The 20,920-nt window shown below is 33.1% G+C and overlaps 3 protein-coding genes across 3 annotated transcripts in view; 1 reads left to right on the top strand and 2 right to left on the bottom strand.

Moving 5' to 3' along the window:
* The window catches only part of LOC125060642 (espin), a 102,318-nt gene extending 89,979 nt beyond the window's left edge, over positions 1–12,339 (bottom strand). The window contains exon 1 of the mRNA XM_047665625.1: positions 11,847–12,339. Coding sequence (XP_047521581.1) covers positions 11,847–12,187 — 341 coding nt within the window. The 5' untranslated portion in view covers positions 12,188–12,339. The remainder of the gene's footprint in view (positions 1–11,846) is intronic.
* A 2,663-nt stretch (positions 12,340–15,002) lies between these two features.
* LOC125060785 lies at positions 15,003–17,725 on the bottom strand. The gene is made up of 2 exons (XM_047665851.1): positions 17,569–17,725; positions 15,003–17,032 (listed from the first exon to the last, which is right to left on the bottom strand). The coding sequence occupies exon 2, from the start codon at positions 17,021–17,023 to the stop codon at positions 15,242–15,244; it is 1,782 nt and encodes a 593-aa protein (XP_047521807.1). The 5' UTR covers positions 17,024–17,032; positions 17,569–17,725; the 3' UTR covers positions 15,003–15,241.
* A 416-nt stretch (positions 17,726–18,141) lies between these two features.
* LOC125060784 (protein MCM10 homolog) lies at positions 18,142–20,600 on the top strand. Its single transcript, XM_047665850.1, has one exon. It carries the CDS (start codon positions 18,240–18,242, stop codon positions 20,397–20,399), a length of 2,160 nt encoding a protein of 719 aa, XP_047521806.1. The 5' UTR covers positions 18,142–18,239; the 3' UTR covers positions 20,400–20,600.
* The last annotated feature ends 320 nt before the right edge of the window (positions 20,601–20,920 follow it).

Genomic DNA, 20,920 nt, shown 5'->3' with positions numbered 1-20,920 from the left:
TACAATAATATATCTCTGTATATTGGATTCTGAAAAATCATTGCTTTCAAACACATTTCTCTTTGTTTTAAGTACTAAGAATGTAGGACGTCATTACACGGAATAGCGATATATTTTTTCAGAATAATACAAAAATTTCAGACAATACTTTTTTTAACGGCAGTTTATTATAAAAAAAAATTCTAGCATTTGACACCTACTAGAAAAAGAAATACGTGCATTGCTTTCATTAAAAGCTGGGCAATAAATCTTATAATACCTGTTTAAACTTGTTTATAAAAATTGTTAGAAAATATACTATAAAAGTTGTGGCCTGTTTTGTGTTTTACTCCTTATAAAGTAGAAAGTGGATTTTCAACAACCTTAAATAGGTTTTTGTGCTATTTTCCAATACCTTTGTATATCTATCAACGAAGAGCGGTTCGAATCTTGGCGACTGGCGTCGACAACCAATCCATTTCCGAGCGGAAAATGTGGGGTCACTGTACATCTTAAACCTATGTGTTTGTTATTATATATTATAACTTATAAAACATATTTTAAGATAATAACTTGGTAAAAGTACATAATATATATATGTTAACAATTTTTGAAAAATAACCCCTTAAAGACAGAAAACGACGCATCGCTCGGCGGCCTATGGAGAGTCGCACACCACATGGCCAACATTCAATCACTTCTAAATATGTAAAGTATTAGAAAATAACTTTCGATACATTTGAATAACTCATTTATATACTTGATTGAGAGTTATGTAATGTAAAAATATAGTATCGAAGACATTATTTAATCTTCACTCGGAAGTTAAATTACGTGATGTTATTATACAAGAGCATGGGCACACCTGTTCGCAAACAAGACAGACCTATAAAAAATATTAAACAGAAGGCAACACAGACTATAAACACGTAATTCAAAAATAGAATACATTCACGACAATAACTATGACAATTTAAAGAGGTCCTTTTGTGCCTGACACACGCCGCCGACTTTTTAGGAAGACGTGCCGGTTTCTTCGATGTTTTCCTTCACCATATGAGCAAGTGTTTTATGCACAAGTCCATTGGTGCTCAGCCGGGGTTACTCAGGGATGAGGGCTGAAGCCAATACTAAAACAACACTACTCTAGAAGAGCAGAAATTATATATAAAACATTGGTCACAAAAATAAATCAATAACTAACTTTACAACTAGAAGCGCGGCAGGCCCTATTTTGTTATCTCTTACTAAAGACTAGTTACCCATATATTAGTATACTCTCCAGACTATATATACATATATGTACTATATACTATTAAAAATGTTCTCTCCTGTAGTTTTATTATGAACATCATTGATACAAATAAAAGTTAAAAAGAACATAAAGAGACAATTATATTAATAAAAACTTGAAATGCAAAATGGCCTATCATCATTTCAATAGACATAGAAATACATGTCACTTGCCCCTTTGGGATATTACGGGAATACAAAGACAAAAACACAGCACATATTTCATTATTCATATTAAAACTAGTGGTAAGTATTTAGACAACCACTGAAGTATTTCCAATAAGACTTAGGGTCCTTCAAGAAAAGAGCGTACCAATTCGTAAAAGGCCGGCAACGCACTCGCGAGCCCTGGCATTGAGTGTCCTTGAGCAGCGGTATCACTTAACATCAGATGAGCCTACTGCCGGTTTGACCCGGTTCGTTAAATCGTAGCCAATTAAAGTATTTTGAATTGGCGTTAGTATTACATGATTACACCTAGAATATCCAGTGTTCGCAACAAATTAAGAACTAGAATGACTGCAATAGGAGTGTTAAGGAGAGTTTCCGGGAAAAACAGCTGTCTCTGCTAATATTTAAATTGCAGCCGGCCGCGTATCTCCACTATTATTCAGGCTTTGATTTGTCCCTGATCTAGGCGGTCTCAAGGCGGTAAACATAAAAAATAATTCTGTAATAATTAAATTACATTTTGATCTAGGCGGTCTCGTGTAAACATTACATTTATTAAAATAAAACGAAATACGGAAAAATCTAAAGCATTGAAATAGATACAGCGATGTTTGAGAAAGTGAAAATACCAGTTTTATGCATATTAAGCAGCCTATGACGGATATAAATTGGCCGAGATTGTAAAATATTTGGTGTATATAAGGTCATTTAATTTATTTAGAAAAATTTAGAAGTAGAATTATATATTATAGGAATTAAATTTAAACTAATGGGTCAGTTATCAATTTTAATAAAACCTTTGAACATATGACATACAGCTTTGGGGCTGTAAAGCGAAGAGCAATTCAGAAATAATACAACGGTTTCAGGACATGTTTCTTCGGGACATTGTCTTTGCTCCATGGTACATTAAAAAAGTTTTCACAAGGATCTTAATGTGAATACTGTCCTAAATACAGCGAAACGGTTTCCCTTAGCTCACTTAACCCTACATAGCCATGTGAATGCTGAAGCAATCCAACTTCTTGACACGACAGCAATAAGACGCCTAAAGAGAACTAAACTTTTTTAGTTAATAACCCTAGTGTAAAGAATTAAAGTGCAAGTGCGGTATCTCGGAAACACAAAAATAGTGTCAACATTGTAGAACATTAAGACTGTTAATGATCATTACCTTATGGCCTAAGAGCCCACGACGGCCAGACCTTCGTTATTTAATAAAAGCTGAAAGTTCTTCTGTGCGCGTCCCCTATACAGGTAAGAACGACCAGGGACTATAGAGTTTGGGTAGTGGTGACTTGGGCAAATAGTGCCTTAAATTTGTTAAAGTATAAAGCTCAATTTTTTTGGAGTTAACTCCTTTTATATTTTATTAGGGATAACTTTAGAAATCTCGTCATCCATTGTCAGACACTTATGACAGTTGCTACCCCTGCGAGACACCCCTAAACTTTAATTAATTATAATTCTACCTTCGTTAGAGTATAAAAGCTAAATTTTATATATGTTACTTGGGGACCTAGGAAAAAATGTTACCTTAATAGCCGGACAGTTTCAATTGTTTTTATACCTTGCCAGACACAATGAAAGTTATTAGTTTAAACTATTCATTAGTATTGTAGAAAATAAAGTCAACATAATATTACTTATTGGTCCATAATTATTGTATAGGCTAGATTGTACCTAATTCATGTAAAGTCGCACACTTTTTGTGCAATTCGCAAAGCATGGTTAACTTCTCACAATGTGAGCAAGAGAGTAGGAGAACAGCCTTGCGATTCTGTAACTCACACAGCGGTTATAACTTATAAAGGAGAGACCTTGCAGTTTATTGCTGCTTTACGACTGATTTGAGCGCTACCGCCGCTGCAAAACCGCTGTGAGAGTTCGAAAAGTGAGTTTCAGAATCGCAAGGCAGAAGTTAATGCTGCAAGCATCAGCATCATATGACTTTGTGACAGAATTATATGAACTATAAGTTAAGTTTGTTTTAAGAAGCAATGCCCCGTGATATATGCCTAAAGCCCAATTTAATAAGAAATGTCATCATCGACGGCATTAAAAACTCTAGTCTTTTGAAACGTATCTATCCAGTGACCTATTGGTCAAGGGCCTTCTTTCATAGTTAAAATGTATTGTTATAACGTAACTATCAAAGTAAGTCGCGGTAATTAAGGCATAATTAATTTATCGTTATTACGTAAACGAAAGTGAGCGTTAGACCTTCAAACCTTTTCGAAATAAGTATTTATTTCATAAATGAAAATGTTCTGTCAAATGTTAGGATTTAGCAATGGAACTTCTATGTTTCTGTACTTTATGTCTTACTCATTATGGTAAATACTTAGATATTAAATACAACCTCTTTCTTTAAAAAAAAAAATCAGTGGCGCTACAACCTTTTTAGAGCCTCAGATTTTTGTATCTGTTTTATGATAATTTGTCAATGTAATAGGCAAGTTGGTGATCAGCCTCCAGCCGTACGATTTTGTTAATACGTGAGTTACCTCGCACTAACAACGCTCCCTTACTCACTTAATTTTACGAATCTCATGGTATTCTGTTAAGCAATTTCACATGACGGCTTGACAAGCGGAGGGAGCTTGTAGTTTATTGTTTATCAGAATGCCAAATCGTAAAATGACTGCGTCACGACTGATTTGAGCGCGAAAACCGCTGTGAGAGTTCGTTACAGTGAGTTACAGGAACGCAAGGTCGACTTTGGGTCTAAGGCAAGCCGGTTTCCTCACGATGTTTTCATTCACCGTTTGATCGAATGTTAAATGCGCACATAGAAAAAAAGTTCATTCGTGCTCGGCCGGGGATCGAACCTACGATCTCAGGATGTGAGTCGCACGCTGAAGCCACTAGGCCAACACTGCTCGACCTATTTCATTAGTAACAATATATTTCTTTGAGTTATGGGTGGTTCAACAAGCAAAACCAGTTCTTGCTTCAATCAAAGCAATAATAGTATTTTTAATTACTGACGTGATTGAAAATGATATAAGTGAAATATGATTATATCTAGAATTTTAGGAAGTATATACCCAATATATACTATGAATTTGGATATTCTAGAAGCTTCTAGAAAACTATAAATTCTTGGTGATATAGCCCTTAAAAACATGACAAAATAATATTATAATTTCCCTCTATTTACGCTGTTGCTAGGCATGTAGTCTATGCCTAATATGAATACTATTTTCAGCATAATAACAAAAAAATTTGAGCGCGAAGTGCTTATTCGCCACAGATTACTTTTGATGTATCTTAATCTGGTCTGGCTAATGGAATTTTATAGATGTTTTTAGTTCACTTTTATCTCTACAGAGCAAGATTTGTTATTGTCAATTTGCTAATAAGTTTTTGCAGGCGCAATAAATTTATCTAGTTTAATATTCGAACCGATACGGACGACTTATTAAATTAAAAATATAATCAAAATACTAATAATAACAAACTTGTAAATGAGAAAGTATTTTGTTTGTTACTTTTTCATCCCATATTTTAAAAAAACATATCGATGTATTTTTAATGTATTTATCTGACCCTAATATCGACCTCATTTTAGGTTCTGGACATGCCCCTATGCCCACAATATCTAAATAAGTTCAGCAATCAAGCAAAAGTAACAAATTCCATACAATTTTTTAAGATAATAAATAAAGACATTAATTTTAATCGCCTTTCTAAACACTTTCTTTTACGCGGTCTGCGCTTGCCCATTTTAACTGTGCTTAACACCGTAGCGACATCTATTATCAAGTAGCATAAATAGCGTAAAAAAACGATTACCTAAAATTAATTACTATTCATAAAATATCTTCAGTCTACAAGTTGCTTATTATAACATTTCATCTAATTCATTAAAATAATATTTAAAGAAAAATGATAAATGTCCGTAACTATGTTTATTTTTTCTAAATACCTACTGGCATTGAGAAGAATTATTATTTTTAAGCCCCGAATGAAAAATGCATTAAAAACTTTTTTGTAACAAGTAACTTTTTAATTAACTAAGTCTTAATACGATGTTATTAACTAATGAAAAAAAGGGTGCGTGTACTTATTCACGCGCGTAAGAAGTTATACTTCTTTGGCATTATTAAAAATAGTTTTTGATTGCATGCAAACAATTAAATGATCAAAGACTGGAAAAGGAGTCATTATATCAATAAAGTTCAGTGTACATTTGAAAAATTAAAATAAATAAATATTTATTATTATTCTCTTACATTAAGTGTAACATAAATTCTATTATTATTCGAATGTTGTTTTTAAATTATGTCCAATGCCGTAGCATCTTCCGTGGGCAACTTCATTCTGTTAATTTTGTGTCACGGTGCGCGCGCATCGTAAAATTTCACTCTCTATCTCTTTTTTACATAACGCGCCTAAAGAAGTATAGTAGTAGTATAACTTCAAAAATTTATACACGAAACAAAAAACAAAGTTAAGTAACTATTGTATTGTAGAACTATTGTCAGTTCCCTCAACGGATAATAAAAAAGGTCCGTTAATTCGTTAACTAAACAGAGGTAAAATTGTACTCCGTCTTTGATGTAATGACATTCACAAAAATAGGGCACTTATAAGGTACCAATCAAGTTGCGCTTTGATGAAGATTGAGTGTATGTGACATAGTACTACAACTGAGCTTTTGAGCTTCCCACTGAAGTATTTCGAAACCAATTGGACTTATGGTCCTTCAAGAAAAGAGCGTACCAACTTCTTAAAAGGCGGCAACGGCGGTCCATGGGCGGCTTTATTAAATATCCTTTTTATTGTGTACTCAGTACTAGCTGACCCGGCAAACGTTGTTTTGCCATGAAGGTATATTATTTTTAGGAAACATTTTTTTAGTTCTATAAAAATATTTCCATTTCGGAGGAGTTTAATTGCAAACACCGTGACACAAGAATTTTGTATATTAGATAACAAAGTTTATTAAGTATACATCGAATCACCACAGGACACGGCCAATACATAAGACTACAATTATATATAGGGACGTGAGGGTCTTATTTCTTTTGAAGGTCCGACGGGGCCCTGATGATACACCGGCTGTACGCTGTGCAGGTTACCAACTATCATGTTGAGTCTCCAGCTTTGACAAATAGGCGAATAGTTCATAAACAATTCAGTTTCAAATTCCAATAAAATTATCCCTTTGCAGTACTTTCTCGAAGTATCAAGAATTTACATTTAAATGGAAAATTGCGAGTCATGGTCTATCGAAGAATTAAATTACATAGTTTCATAGTCCATTGCTCTGTGATGCCATAACCAAAGCTATCTAAGCTCGTTCGTTGCTATTTTCACTCAAATTATAAGACTAATTATCTAGTTGTGAGTTGTAATGATTTGTCAAATTTTTAAAACATACATTAACGCTTAAATAACATTGTGCAACTGATCTGATACTGTAAAGTTCAGAATACTATATCTAAGAATATTTTTTTTTTGACTCATTTGTAAAATATCTTAACAAAATTAATCATATCATAGGTTTTCAGGGGAACCAACAACAAAATTAGATTTTAAAACGGCTTTACTATAGATTAATATACGAAGATATTATTTAACAAAATTGTATTACCATTTACCTTAAATAGGGTCGATCCCTTGTTTGCTATTTATATATTGCTATTAGGTATTTAAATAAATAAATCAGTGTCGCTACAACCTTTTTTTAGGTCTCAGATTTCTGTATCTGTTTCATGATCATTACTACTCACTAGCCAATAAGGTGATCAGCCTCCTGTGCCTGACAGACGCCGTCGATTTTTTTTTGTCTTCGGTTAGCTGGTTTCCTCACGATGCTTTCCTTCACATATTATTATCCTTCTGCCCAGGTAATATACCTGCAGGCTCTTAATGCAACGCTGTTTTCAAGCACATCTTTAAGGATTTTTCTGATATGAAAAGTGTTTGGCTATTACAATTTATATTAATTTGTCAATCCGCCCTTAAGGCCGATTTACATTATCTTAGTGTTTAGGAGAGTGCTTTAGGATAGTACTTTAGTTGAAACATGTAAACGCTACTTGCTTTAGTAAACGCTACGCTAAAGAACTTGCCTTTCAAGTTGTACTAAAGCACTCTCCTAAACACTAAGATAATGTAAATCGGCCTTTAAGGCCCTATCCCAGCACGAATTGCTGTGTCAGTGTCTCGGGCGTGCCGGCCCGAACTAACAATTATTTATGTAAAACCATTGTGTAAAACGTTAAATTAATGTCATTTTATCAATTTTTCTTTCTGAAATAGATTACTTGGCTTGCGATTAAATATATCGTGTAAATTTCAAAATCATGTTATGTCATAAAATGAATTCAAAGTGTCAAAAATTGGCTATATTTGAATTTTTTCTATCAAGCGAAGTTATTTAAATCGTGTATCGATCTTTAAAAATGGATACATAAACTACTCAATTCCGCCATATATTTTTTCCATTCGCCCTACTAGAAACAATGACGAAAAATGGAAAGAAACAATGTATTTTTTTGGAGTTTGGCGACCAGATCGGTCCTTAAAAGTCATGTCGCGGTCCAGCTCCCCGCGTTACAGCTAGTTTTGTGCTATAAGCTAGCTGTAAGATTACCAATTAATAAAATAGGACATCATTAAAACGTAATTCTTATTTGCTAAATGTTGCACACAAGTATGATTTCTCGGTCACGAACTCGTCAAATCAATTGGTTTAGTTTACAGATTGTATAATCGCAAATCGATTCTTTCCATTCGGGTTAAATAGAAAACAACGTTTTGTCACAGATTATAAATCATTATTGATTGCAATCATGTTTTTTTTATATTATCTAAGCAACACTTCTACGTGCTAGTGGAATTAATGAGATATACGGAAAGCGGACTTTAAATTATCAATTTGATAAGGTCTTGGGCTGGTACGATTTAAAAGTTATTTTTTTACTAAACAATTAAATAACATTTTTGAAAACAGCCGACTTTTCATCTAATAGACCAGCCCTGCGATTCTGTTACTCACTTCACGAACTCACACAGCGGTTTTTGCATCGGCGGTCGCTCTCAAATCAGTCGTGAAGCAGTCATTTTATGATTTGGCATTCTGATAAACAATAAACTACAAGCTCCCACCTTTTCAGAATGCCAAATCATAAAATTACTGCTTCACGACTGATTTGAGAGCGACCGCCGATGCGAAAACCGCTGTGTGAGTTCGTGAAGTGAGTTACAGAATCGCAGGGCAGTGCCGATAATTTTTGAAACCAAAAAAAATTACTGTAGGATGAAACCCATTAGAAAAGCAGAGGAATATGATCAAAATGAAAGGAAAAATAAATTACGGTCGATCTGAGGTCGGGAAGGGGTAGGGGGGGGGGGGGAGTTTTAACGTTAAAAAACGGTTTATCTCGATTTCCGGACAAACTAAAAGTCGTATCGAAGAAAACTAAATGGCAAAGTTGTAGGTCATAAAAAGATCTACAACTTTTGTATTCACACATTTTTCACATAACCTCAAAATTTATGTGAAAAATTCAAAAAACCAACTTTTTGGTTTTTTATTTCTATCTTTTACAAAAATTAATTTTTTTAAACGAAATTTGGTGAAAACTTACCTTATTATGTCCCAAATATACTGTAATTTATTTGATTAAAAATATTTATTTTTTCACCTTATTTTGAATTAATATCGAAAAAACACCCTAATTTTCAATCGAAAATTCTGACGTCAAAATTTCAGCTTTTTTCAAAAAGTTGGTATGCTTTCAGTTCGTTGAAATCTCTACTTTCCTATGGTAAAAAAATATATATATATATTACCATAGTAAATCTTCTCAGAAAATGCTAAAAATCGTATGCAGTAACGCCCAGACCCGTCATCCCCTTCCCTACTTCTCTATGAAATACGAAAATTTTAGCCCATCTAAAGGCCTTTACGATTCTCTATAACTCTGTCGCAGCCAACTAGCTTAAATAGCCGTTCAATTAACAGCCTAACCTTTTAACTAAATGGCGCCGTTTAACTAGCAGCCTGAAAGATGTTCAGCCAGTTGATCACAGCTAGGCAAATGACTTGGATCGATTACGTTTCATTACTTACCTAGCCTGTTGATTGTTAATTAAAATTTAATTCCACTTTCTGCCACTCTCAAACTCGAAAACTCGAAAACTATCAATATGGCGTCGGCAAACCACAACTTTGATGGTGTTTTCCAAAGTATCATGAAAAACAACGAGTACAATGGAAGAGTGTAGTAACAATAATAATGTGAATTTTACTCAAGCAATTTAATTTTAAAAGAAATATTTTTTATGTCATATGTTTTATCTTTTCTATTTCTGCCAAGTAATAACTCTATCGTAGAAATGGCCTAAGCATTAGCCAACCAGTTTATTGAATGTTGTAACTAACGCTTCGGCTGAATATCTTTCAGGCCGTTAGTTAAACGGCGCCGTTTAGTTAAAAGGCTAGGCTGTTTATTTAACCCTAGAAAGATAATCATATTTTGTAATACGGAAAAGATAATCATGCGTAAAATTTACGCAAGAATTTGAATTAGTTGTAGGTCTAGGTTTAATAGTTTATTTTAATGAATTGTATGTTATTATATATACACATATATTAGAATAATTAATACTGCAGATAATTTTTTAAACTCCTTTTATTTTTACTTAAAAAAAAAAGAAAACTTTAAACGTGGTCCGCTACTTCACTGTCGGTGTCCTCACACGGAAGCTCGTCATCACTTTGCAAGAGCGGCCAGGATTTCGTGTTCGTTGAAATTGATACTCCCCATTGTGATATATATTTGCCTCAATATCTTTAGAAATGAAATTATAATATTAGTTATGATATAATGTATTAAAACAGTACTAAAACTGTCATATAAGCCAAAATCATAAAAGTCACGATAAAGATAATCATGCGTAATTTTGACTCACGCGGTCGTTATATTTCAAAATCGGTGGCACTTACCTTATTGACACTTACGTCACGCGGCAGCTCCCAACGACGAATGAAATGTCCTAAACGCACAGCTATGGATTCGCGCTAATTAGAAAGATAGAGCAATTATTCGAAAACGCATGCGTAAATTTTACGCAGACTATCTTTCCAGGGTTAAGCTAGTTGGCTGCGACAACTCTAAATCCAATATCTGATCAATCAAATGTTGACTGTGCATTACATCCTCTATCGATAGCGTGTCAATTGTCGATTACACCCGAGTTCTAGATGTTCTTATTATGGAAATAGCTTCATATCGGAAAGGGGATATCAACCTAAGAAACTCCGTTCAATCGCCAGAGCGTGACGATGCGTACAAGCCGTGAATTATGATCATGCCTTGTACACTTGTACTCATAATCGTCTATTGTCTCTATGAAATATAAAAAAATAAAAGAGTGGCGGAGAGTTTATTGCCAGTTCTTCTCTTCCCTTGATTTGAGAACTGGCAGTAAATGTAAAATTAGAAGCATTTAATGTATATTTCTTTTTTTTTACGTTCATACGTGTACATTGTGTTACCTACATGAATAAATGATTTTTGTTTTGTTATTGGTAGATTAATAATTACATAACTGGTGCATCTCGTTTACGAAATGTATTGATAAGTTACTGAAATTTAAAGAAACAGAGCAGTGAGCTTTAAGTATCTGAATCTTTAATTAATCCATGAAATTGTTTTATGATTGAACATGATGACAAAGCGTGCTCAAAAGGACTGTGTTTAATATGAAAATTAAAATACTGGATTTAAATTTTGCAGACGATACCAAGAATTATTTATAACTTATTATTATAAATAATTCATTTAAATGATGTAAGTATATATAATATAATTATTAATAGTTCACTAGTTTTGTGTTTACACGAAAAGAAATAATTACGATATTAATAGCTATTACTGATTATAACTATTCTTTGTACATCTTTTATTTAAAAATACCCATAAAAATCTATCACGTTTTTACAAAAATGCATCAAAATCAACTTAGTCACATAAATAAAAATTATTATTAAATTATCTTATTTAAATTATCGCCATAATTATATGTTTAAGAATTTTAGTTACAATCTAACTAAATCTAAATCTACTACCTCAGCGAATATACTCGGCCCCACAAGAAATTCCCTTTTTTAGGTCCGGGCCTCAGATCTCTATGATGACACACATGATATGATATATTTTTTATATGTTTATCTGACACATGCCGTCGACTTCTGTATCTAAGAAAAGCCGGTTTCCTCACAACGTTTGCATTCACCGTTTGAGCGAATGTTAAATGCGCACATATAAAGAAAGTCCATCGGTTTACAGCTGGAGATCGAACCTACGACCACAGGGATGTGAGTCGCACGCTCAAGCCACTAGGCCAACACAGCTCCTAACAAAGAAATTCTCAATACTCACCCAAAATTACCAGGATAGCAAATCGCTAATTTCCTACATGCATGACCTTGTCCCTTCCCACTGTAATGCTGTCCACCATTGAAGATCACTTCCGAACAGCACGGAGAGGAATATCTGCCGCTATCTGAGTCAGAATAACTTCTGGAGCATTCACTACCACACCATTCGTCGCACGGACAACACTCTGGACTCGCAACCCTGCAGTTGTAGTCCCAGGGCATCGTCAGGTCCGTACATTTTTCCACATACGCCCCGGCCAATTGCTCCATATACTGTTTGTATAATCTTTTCTGGCGCTGGCTCTGGGAGACATGTAATCTAAGCACGTTCAAAAAACACATCTTGCAATCTTAACGAAATGTCCGAATTAACTGAAATTAATTGATTGCGTGAGGAAATTTTTCATTAGACAAACTTTCTTTATAAAAGTTAACAATGAATAACATTTTTGTTTATCTGTGCGGCTATTGCCGGCGCGCATGACGTTGTGGCACTGCCCGCGAACGCGGCAATCGACTTACAAATAATTTTCTCGAGGTGAAAAAACGGAACAGTTTACGGAGAAAATGTACCACAGATAATTACATTCAAAAACCGTGGCCAATTCTTTTATCTACTAGTTGATTGCGAACTGTTAGACGTAATGAATGCAATGCATTTTCTAAATTTAAATCCATTTAATGTTGATTGGAGAATATATCACGATTATTAATGTTCAAAATATGTTAGAAACATTTATTCAAAGAGATAAAATAGCGTAAAATATATCGTAAGTTTAATATTTCTGTTTTCAGTGCTTTTAATTAAATATCTACGTGAAACTCAGTAGTTTGTAATAATCGATAATATATATTTTTGGGGAAAGAAATACTCTTCTTTAATAAAATCCCAGAGGCTCTTTTATCTCTGCCTTTCAATAAATTTAAGAAGTGTATTAAAGAAAAGCTGTGTAAAAAGGCTTACTATAAAGTCAACGATTATCTAGTTGATAAAAGGGCCTGGGACTAGTGCTAGACAGGCTACTTCTAATTAATTTGCGATATTTGTTTTAAATAAGTGTTGTTGATGATTTGCTGTTTTAAAAGAGTACCGAGAGTTTTTTACGCCGGCTTTTTCTCTCGGCCTACACCCTCTGTCTTCTTTGCCGATGAGTAGGGATGCCGACAAATTCAAATTTAATGACGTGGAATAAGTGATACATGTATCTTATGTTCCATAATAAACATATTTTTTTTTTATACCTACATAAAACCTTAAACATCGTAATTTATTCATGTAAGGAAACTTACACACACTTCATAAAAGGATTAAACTCGGGAAGCCCTAGTAAGATTCCTGGGTATACCACAGACGGCTTATACGTACGTAAAACGATGTTTATAAGTCAATAACCCATAATAAAAATATTGCCTATATTCGAGATATATAATTAAGATTACATAAAGTTTATGTTATTATTATATTTAATACTAGAACACGACCTTCGACGTAGTGAAAACCTCTTCCAAATTCTTCCACTTGTCTCTTTTCTTCTTTTATGAGAACTTACCTTTTCAGGAACTTAACCCTCTTTATTCCAGCTCTAGTCAAGATCCTGTTGATGAACCATCTCCCTCAAGTGGAACACAAAGAGACGTGACCATGTTAACATCAGAAAATAATGTCTTATATTTTCTCATACAAGAAAACAATGTTTTTCTAGTTATATTTTGCATTTAATTAATTCTTAGCCGCTAGTCCACCCTATTACTCTTTCCGGTGATCATCCACTCCATTTTCTTCCCACTGTGCCATTCTTTCTTCCCACTGGGACACAATCGACGGCTCATTGGTCTAGTGGTTAGTACCCCTGACTGCGAATCCATGGGTCCCGGGTTCGATCTCCGGCTGAGACGAACATCGAAGTGATGAGCATTTGGTGTTGTGCTTAGGTCTTGGGTATTTAAATATGTATTTATATGTCTATCTATCTATAATATGTATGTATATCCGTTGCCCAGTACCCATAACACAAGCTTCACCAGCTTAGCATGGGACTCGGTCAATTGGTGTGAATTGTCCAATCAAAAAAAAAAAAAACGCGGACAATGTGACCAGCCCTTTAATTTTATTGAATGTTTTACGTCTGTTAATTAGGGCTTGGGCTTCGTACTGTTTACAATTGGTCTTTATTTGTGTGCGTCAGATGGGCTGACCAAACTTGATATCTCAATCAAACTATACGCCATATTTCTCTACCTATTTGATATTATTTGCTACCTTCAAAGACACATTTGTTACCTCTGCATTAAAGAACAATCAATAAAGTGGCCGGCTGTTCTGATGTCAGGTTGGCTGACCACTATCATTTAATCGGGTTCTAAGAATCTTTAAGTGATAGCGTTTTATACATATTTACTACCTATCTAAAAAGTACTTTTCACACTGGCAGACTACACTTTTTTGGTCTTCTAATGATACTGAACACTTTCTGCATATTTTCATATTGAAAACGCACTATTTTTATAAGATATATAATAAATAACTGTTATCGAATTGAGTGAATATTGTTTAAGCACACAGTTGTGAAAAACTGCCCTCTAATAAAAATCATCTTCATCTTTGGAAAAACACTAAGCGCCTGCAATGTTGTGATAAGTTATACGTGTCGAACTCTTGCTTAACCTTTTTTGTAGGCGTTTTTATACTCCTCATGTCTATATTAATAATAAAAAATGTATAGGCTTCTGAAACTTATTTTAAAGTTTGTTTGCTCATGTAGAAAATATGTATAAAAACGCTATCACTCAAAGATGCTTAGAACCCAATTAAATGAAAGTGGTCAGCCAACCTAACGTCAGAATGGCCAGCCACTTTATTTCTTTATTATGTTATTAAAGACTGAGGTAGCAAACAGTATCAAATAGGTAAAGAAATATGGCGTATAGTTTGATTGCGATATCAAGTTTGGTCAACCCACCTGACGCACATCCTTAAAATATCAATTATCAACCGAAGAATAAAACGCTCTAATCTTCTTAATTAGCGCATTAATAAAAATCCACCATGTCATTTACAATTAATTAAAAACATTCATTATCAGCTGAAATAACCTTCTCTCTCTCTCTCGTCTCACATTGGGACATATTGTTAAGATGATTTAAATAAAACTCACGATCATAACATGTTTAATATATTAAAAAAAGCAACATAATATTTTAAACTTCTTTAGTGATATACTGTGCATTATATGATCAATTTTAGTGTCGATTTCATAATATTTTGTCCTAATAAAAACGCTAAACGTAAGCCAAATTACAACACATATCACACATGAATAAAAATATTTTTATTTCAATTCCAAAAAAAAAAATATAGTAAAAAGAAATAGACTTCCATCTCAAGATTAGATTCACTTACTCCTTGACTGAATGAACACATTTCTCAAAAACCCTTATTAAATTTTCATACTCCAAATAAATTGAATCACAATTAATGCGGCTCTTTAAATACTCCAACGGGTTCTTCTCTTGTCTTAACGTAAAATACAGATTATGAACAAACCTCGTATTTACAGCTTTGTGATATATTGTACACATCGTTACTTCACCGCATAATTTATTCAGGAAATTAACATGTTGCAAACAATGTTCAAATTCAGCGATATTATGCAAAATGTTGCGATTAAATATAGTTTTTAAACGTGACCTGTCTGAATAAAACAAATCGATAAAAGCATTCGCAGTCGTCACGTATCGGTCTTTAGTTTTATCGCCTGTACTATGCGTCACCGCGAAATTGCTTTTCTTTAACACACCTACTTTGTTACCAATTGGTCCCAACATGAAATAAGATAGCAGTATACTATAAACACCGTTTTGAAAATCCTTATTCTTACGACTGTAGTAAACAAGAGCTATTATAATCATGTGGCAGTCTTTTGAAATACTGTCCAAGGTTACAAAGTCAAATCCATTCATTAGCTCATTAATAATAACCCTGAAAAGTTCAGCAAAGCATAAATCACTGCTGCTCCTAAACATATACAATGCTTTACGAGTTGGTAATTTCTTTTCTATATCCCGAACGATACTTAAAGAAGATTGACGACCAATAAAAGAAATTTTCAAATCTGTAGAATTTGTCAACAGCCCCAATGCATAGAAAATTAGATCTAATGCAACTAACATTGCATCATCTCTATTCTTTTCAACAATTAGCCAAGAACCAGAACAACTGTTATTATTTTTTAAATTTATGTACGGAATAGCAATCAGACCCCTTGCCACAGCTGTTTCAAACCAATCTTTACTTGTGGTATCAATCCTTGTTGGTTGAACGGCGTGACGATTGCGATATGAACTGGCAACAAAGTGTCTGCTATGCTTGAATAGTTTCTCCATATAGGAAATGGTTTCAAGTAGTTCTTGCTTATCTGAAGGTTTTAAATATTTAGTTAGTGTTTCAATAGCACTTTTTTTATTTTGCTTGCGGATCCAATGCTGTGCAGAAATAAAAATTAATTTCTCATGGCATTTAAGTATTCCAGGGATGTGTTGGTAGTATGAACTATCTTCATCAGATATTGCTAACAAAATAGACATCATATCTATTGAGAGAGGAAATAGTTGTCGGTTTGGTTTGTACACAGTGCATCTAAAGCCATTGTCATCAAACACAATTGAATTTGGTAAAATGCATGTAACCCCAAATAAACAATACTCGAAATTATTGGTTAATATGGGCAAATTATAGTCAATAGCTAGACTTATTAGAGCTTCACTGTGATTATACTCACAGACAAAATATCGAATGCCTAATTCATCAAACACTTCTCTTTGTACATCTTTCGTAAAAGTAGGCTCACAATACTCATTTTCTTGGCGTCCCGGCTGTATAGAATCAGTTTTATTCATTAATTTCTGATGAATTTCTTTCCTTTTATCAACATCAGCTTTCATAGATCCAGAGAAAATAACATATAATTCTACACCAATGTCTGTGAATGATGTTAACATTTTCCTTAAATAAGCTGCATATCTATCATATTCTCCACCTAATATAAATTGACATCCACTGTTCATATATGTTGATTTGAAATAATTACCATCAATTATAATTCCAGAATCATCTGTCCTGTTTTCAAATACTCCTACAGATTTTTTCTTTAAATAAGCTCTAACCAATTTCATCTTCATCTTTTTATACTGTAACAAAAACAGTAAAATACTAAAATATTTTATTTTAAGATTAATTATTGTTTATTAGCAAGTTTGTAAATAAACAATTAATCTTATACATGTCTCATCTAATAAACAATTGTTTTGTTTAATATTATTAGTTTTAAAATAACTTATTTATTATCTTATCAACCCATTTAACTCTAAAACGCGCTTATCAGATTAGTACCTATAGACTAAATTCGCAAATAAAATTAATTTTATGAATATACATTTCTATAGCGCTTAATATAGGTACAAAATAATGTTGCATTTTGTGGGATAGCCCCTGAATTAAAATATTATTTTTTATTGTAGTTGAAATTAACTTTATTAAATTTGGTATATACAGACATTCTAATGAAAAAATATAATTTATTTATCATTACACGTGTAATGATAAATAAATTATAGTTAGATTATATTTAGATTGTTCAATAATAAGCAATATTACTTTGAATCCACGTCTATACAGCTATTACAGCTGTACGCCTATACCTAATATCAACTTTAATAAAACTTACGCAAAAGGTTATCGGCAATGCAATGAAACCGTGTAATATAAATGTAATAAACAGCTACGAAAGGCTAATTTCTTAACTCTAAAGTCTAAACATATAACAGTTAACACCTTTAGAGCAAGCGCGCACTACGTTTTTAGTAACGTATGTATAACATAGTTAGTAGTTACCTCACCTGTTACAGTATACTAAACTTTCGGGGGAAGTCCCGACTATAGAGAAAAGCGTTATGAAAACCGAAAATTATAATATATAGAACTAGGAATGATTTTTATAACCAAAGATTATATAAATCAAGAAATATGTTAGATTGTTGGTTAAAAATGTAAACTACAATAACTCTAACACATTTATATTCCCATACAATAATTTATTTTCATTTGATAATTTTTACTGTAACATAGTCAAATTTGAAATCGACAATCAGTAGATTCCAAAGACGTTAAAAAGGCTAGGAAGCAAAGTATCTCTAATTCTTATGCAGTCTAATGTAGACAAAAATAAGAACGTGAATCTATAACAAGTCTGTGTGTACCCACAGATAAACTGGTCAACAGCGAGATTCTATTTGAAACAAAGTGACAGACCAGTGACCACAGTCCATAAACATAACCATTTCCCGCCAATATTTATTTTAGTTTATGTTTTATATGTTTATTTTCCTTTAAAAGTTTATGTTTTACTGTACTGCAATGGAAACAAACGATGAACTTGCTCAATTGGAACAACTTTTATGTGCAGACTTTACTGAAGATAATCCTACAAAAGGAAAAGAACGTAGTGTTCAGGATGTGGACATATTCAACACACCACATACTGACGATCATTTGCCTCCAGGTACTTCTAACTCGTCTTCAGCAGTTCATAATGGAGATACAGATTCCTCTGATGATGAAGAGAGGAAGAATTATACAGAACGCAAGTACAACAACTACGGGTCGTTAGTCAAAAAATCTTTAGATCAAAAAGATCACGAGCTAGTTGATAAACGTTTAGAATTTGAAAGCAGATTACGAGATACTAATAGAGATCTAAAAATTTCCAAAACAACAGCTAAAAAGTCTACTCAAAATATTGCACATGCTGAAAAACATATGTTTAGTGCACCAGAAACTAAAAATAAAAAACCTGCCGACATATTGACAGATCCTGTGTTTGGAATTCGAATAACAAAGCCAATAATATCAAGTACAGCTCTTTTAGACCGCATGCAAGGCCGGGAAGCAGTTAATGTTTTGCGTGTAAAAAGGTATGTAGAAAATGAAGATCTCTCTAAAGACTGGGTTATAGCTGGAGTCATAATTAAGAAAAGTTCAACGAAAAAATCTCAAAAAGGTAATCAATTTATTATTTGGACTCTAAGTGACTTGAAAGATGATATAAAAACAGTGTCAATCTTTCTTTTTCGTAAAGCATACAACGACTTATGGAAAACAACGGAAGGTACAGTTGTTGCAATTCTAAACCCTAATGTTCTTGATAGATCTGAGAACAGTAAAGATCAAGCATGTCTCAGTGTTGATAACACTGATCGTGTTATGATACTTGGCCAATCGAAAGATTTTGGAATTTGTAAGAGTAAAAAGAAAAATGGTGAACCATGTTCAGGTATTGTCAATATGAGTCAAGGTGAACACTGTATTTACCACATCAAACAGGAGTATCAAAAATATTCCAGACGTCAAGAGCTCCAATCCTCAACCATGGGTAAGGGTCTTGTTAATTTACAAAATAAAGTTTTTGGTAAAAACACATTTATGTATGGTGGTAAAGCATACTCAGCTTTACCATCTGGTAATAATAAAGTTGTTAAAGAGAGAGATCAAAATAGATTAATGTCATTAAGTGACTATTACAAGTCTGAAGGTAATAAACTTATGACCAATAAATCACCATGCCAAGCTAACATTTTACAAAATAAAAGTGGATTATTGCATAGTCCTAAACCTCAAAAAATAAGTGACACACAGAGATTAAATGCATTGAGCCAAAATACATTGTGTGAGTCAAGTTTAGCTGAAAAAGTAGCCAATTCCCCAACATTGGGCAAAGGGTTTAGTTTAAATGGAGGAGGCACAATTGATCTTAACATGTCCTACAGCATAAAGCGTGCAGAAAAAGCTAAGCTGCATGCAGTTAGATTGATCCAGCAAAACGGGGGTTTAGAAAAAATCAACCCTAATAACATAAAAGGTACTGAAATAGGAAAGAAAAGAGCTATTGAAAAACTACTGACAGAGACTGATTTTGATGAAAATATTAGTAAAAAGACTAAATGTAATGATGGTGGTGTCAAACCAAAGATAAATATTATCTCAGGAAATGAAAATGCCTATTCTAATAAAAAACCTATGTCTGAACGGTTCAAGAAAATTCTTGAAGCCACATCAGCTCACGTTAACTTAATCAAACAACATGACGATGAAGAACAAGATAAATACTTTAATAAGTTAGAGAAGAAAGAAGCAATGGAGGAAAAAATGTTGAACACATTTAAAATAGCTTGCAAGGCGGTGAGGTGTGTTAAATGTAAATATACAGCATTTTCAGCAGCAGAACTTTGCAAAACTGAGAGGCACCCAATAAAAGTTATTGATACATATAAACGATTCTTCAAATGTGCAGACTGTAATAATAGAACAATAGCATTTGAAGTGTTGCCTTTGCATTCATGTAGTAATTGTAGAGGCTCAAGATGGGTTAAAGCTCCAATGATGAGAGAGAAGAAGGGAGTTATAGGAGAAACATTGTCCATAAGGGGAGAAGAAGAAGGGTTTATTGGAGCAGTGGTAACTGCAGGGAAGAATGTGAACCTACTTGTTCCTGATAGTTGAAGATTTGGAAAACTATAATTTTAATTATCAGTATTTTTATTTTAATCATACTAGACATAACTTTGTACCATCTGCTTGTTTAAATAATATATTTTAGTTTATTATCAATTTACAAACTTTTTTTATTAAGGTAGACTCCTTGTTTTGAAATTTTTAATGTTGACTGACTTATATAAGTAATAAAATTTATATAAAACACTATTAAGACATTTTATTAATCAAATTTGATTTATTCATAGAAAAATCCATTGAGGCAAAGCCTACGTTAGGCGAGTTACTTTTGGGATGTGAATCACACTCTTGTATACTAACGAAGACTTCTCTGTTATCTATATCTAGTTGAATACATTGCACGTAAACTTTTTTACAATTAACTATCAAAAACATACAAACAAAACTGATTGTAGGCATTAAAAATATACTATTGTTTCAACAATGAAATAAATTGGTTAAAACTATTGCTGCATTTCCATTTCTAAAAGAACTGCGTAGTGCGTAATAACCGTACTCATACGTCGATG

This window comes from Pieris napi, chromosome 22, assembly GCF_905475465.1.
Source record: "Pieris napi chromosome 22, ilPieNapi1.2, whole genome shotgun sequence".
Taxonomy (NCBI): Eukaryota; Metazoa; Arthropoda; class Insecta; order Lepidoptera; family Pieridae; genus Pieris; species Pieris napi.
Note: the sequence above shows the minus strand (reverse complement) of the source record. Positions and strands in the feature narration are given on the sequence as shown.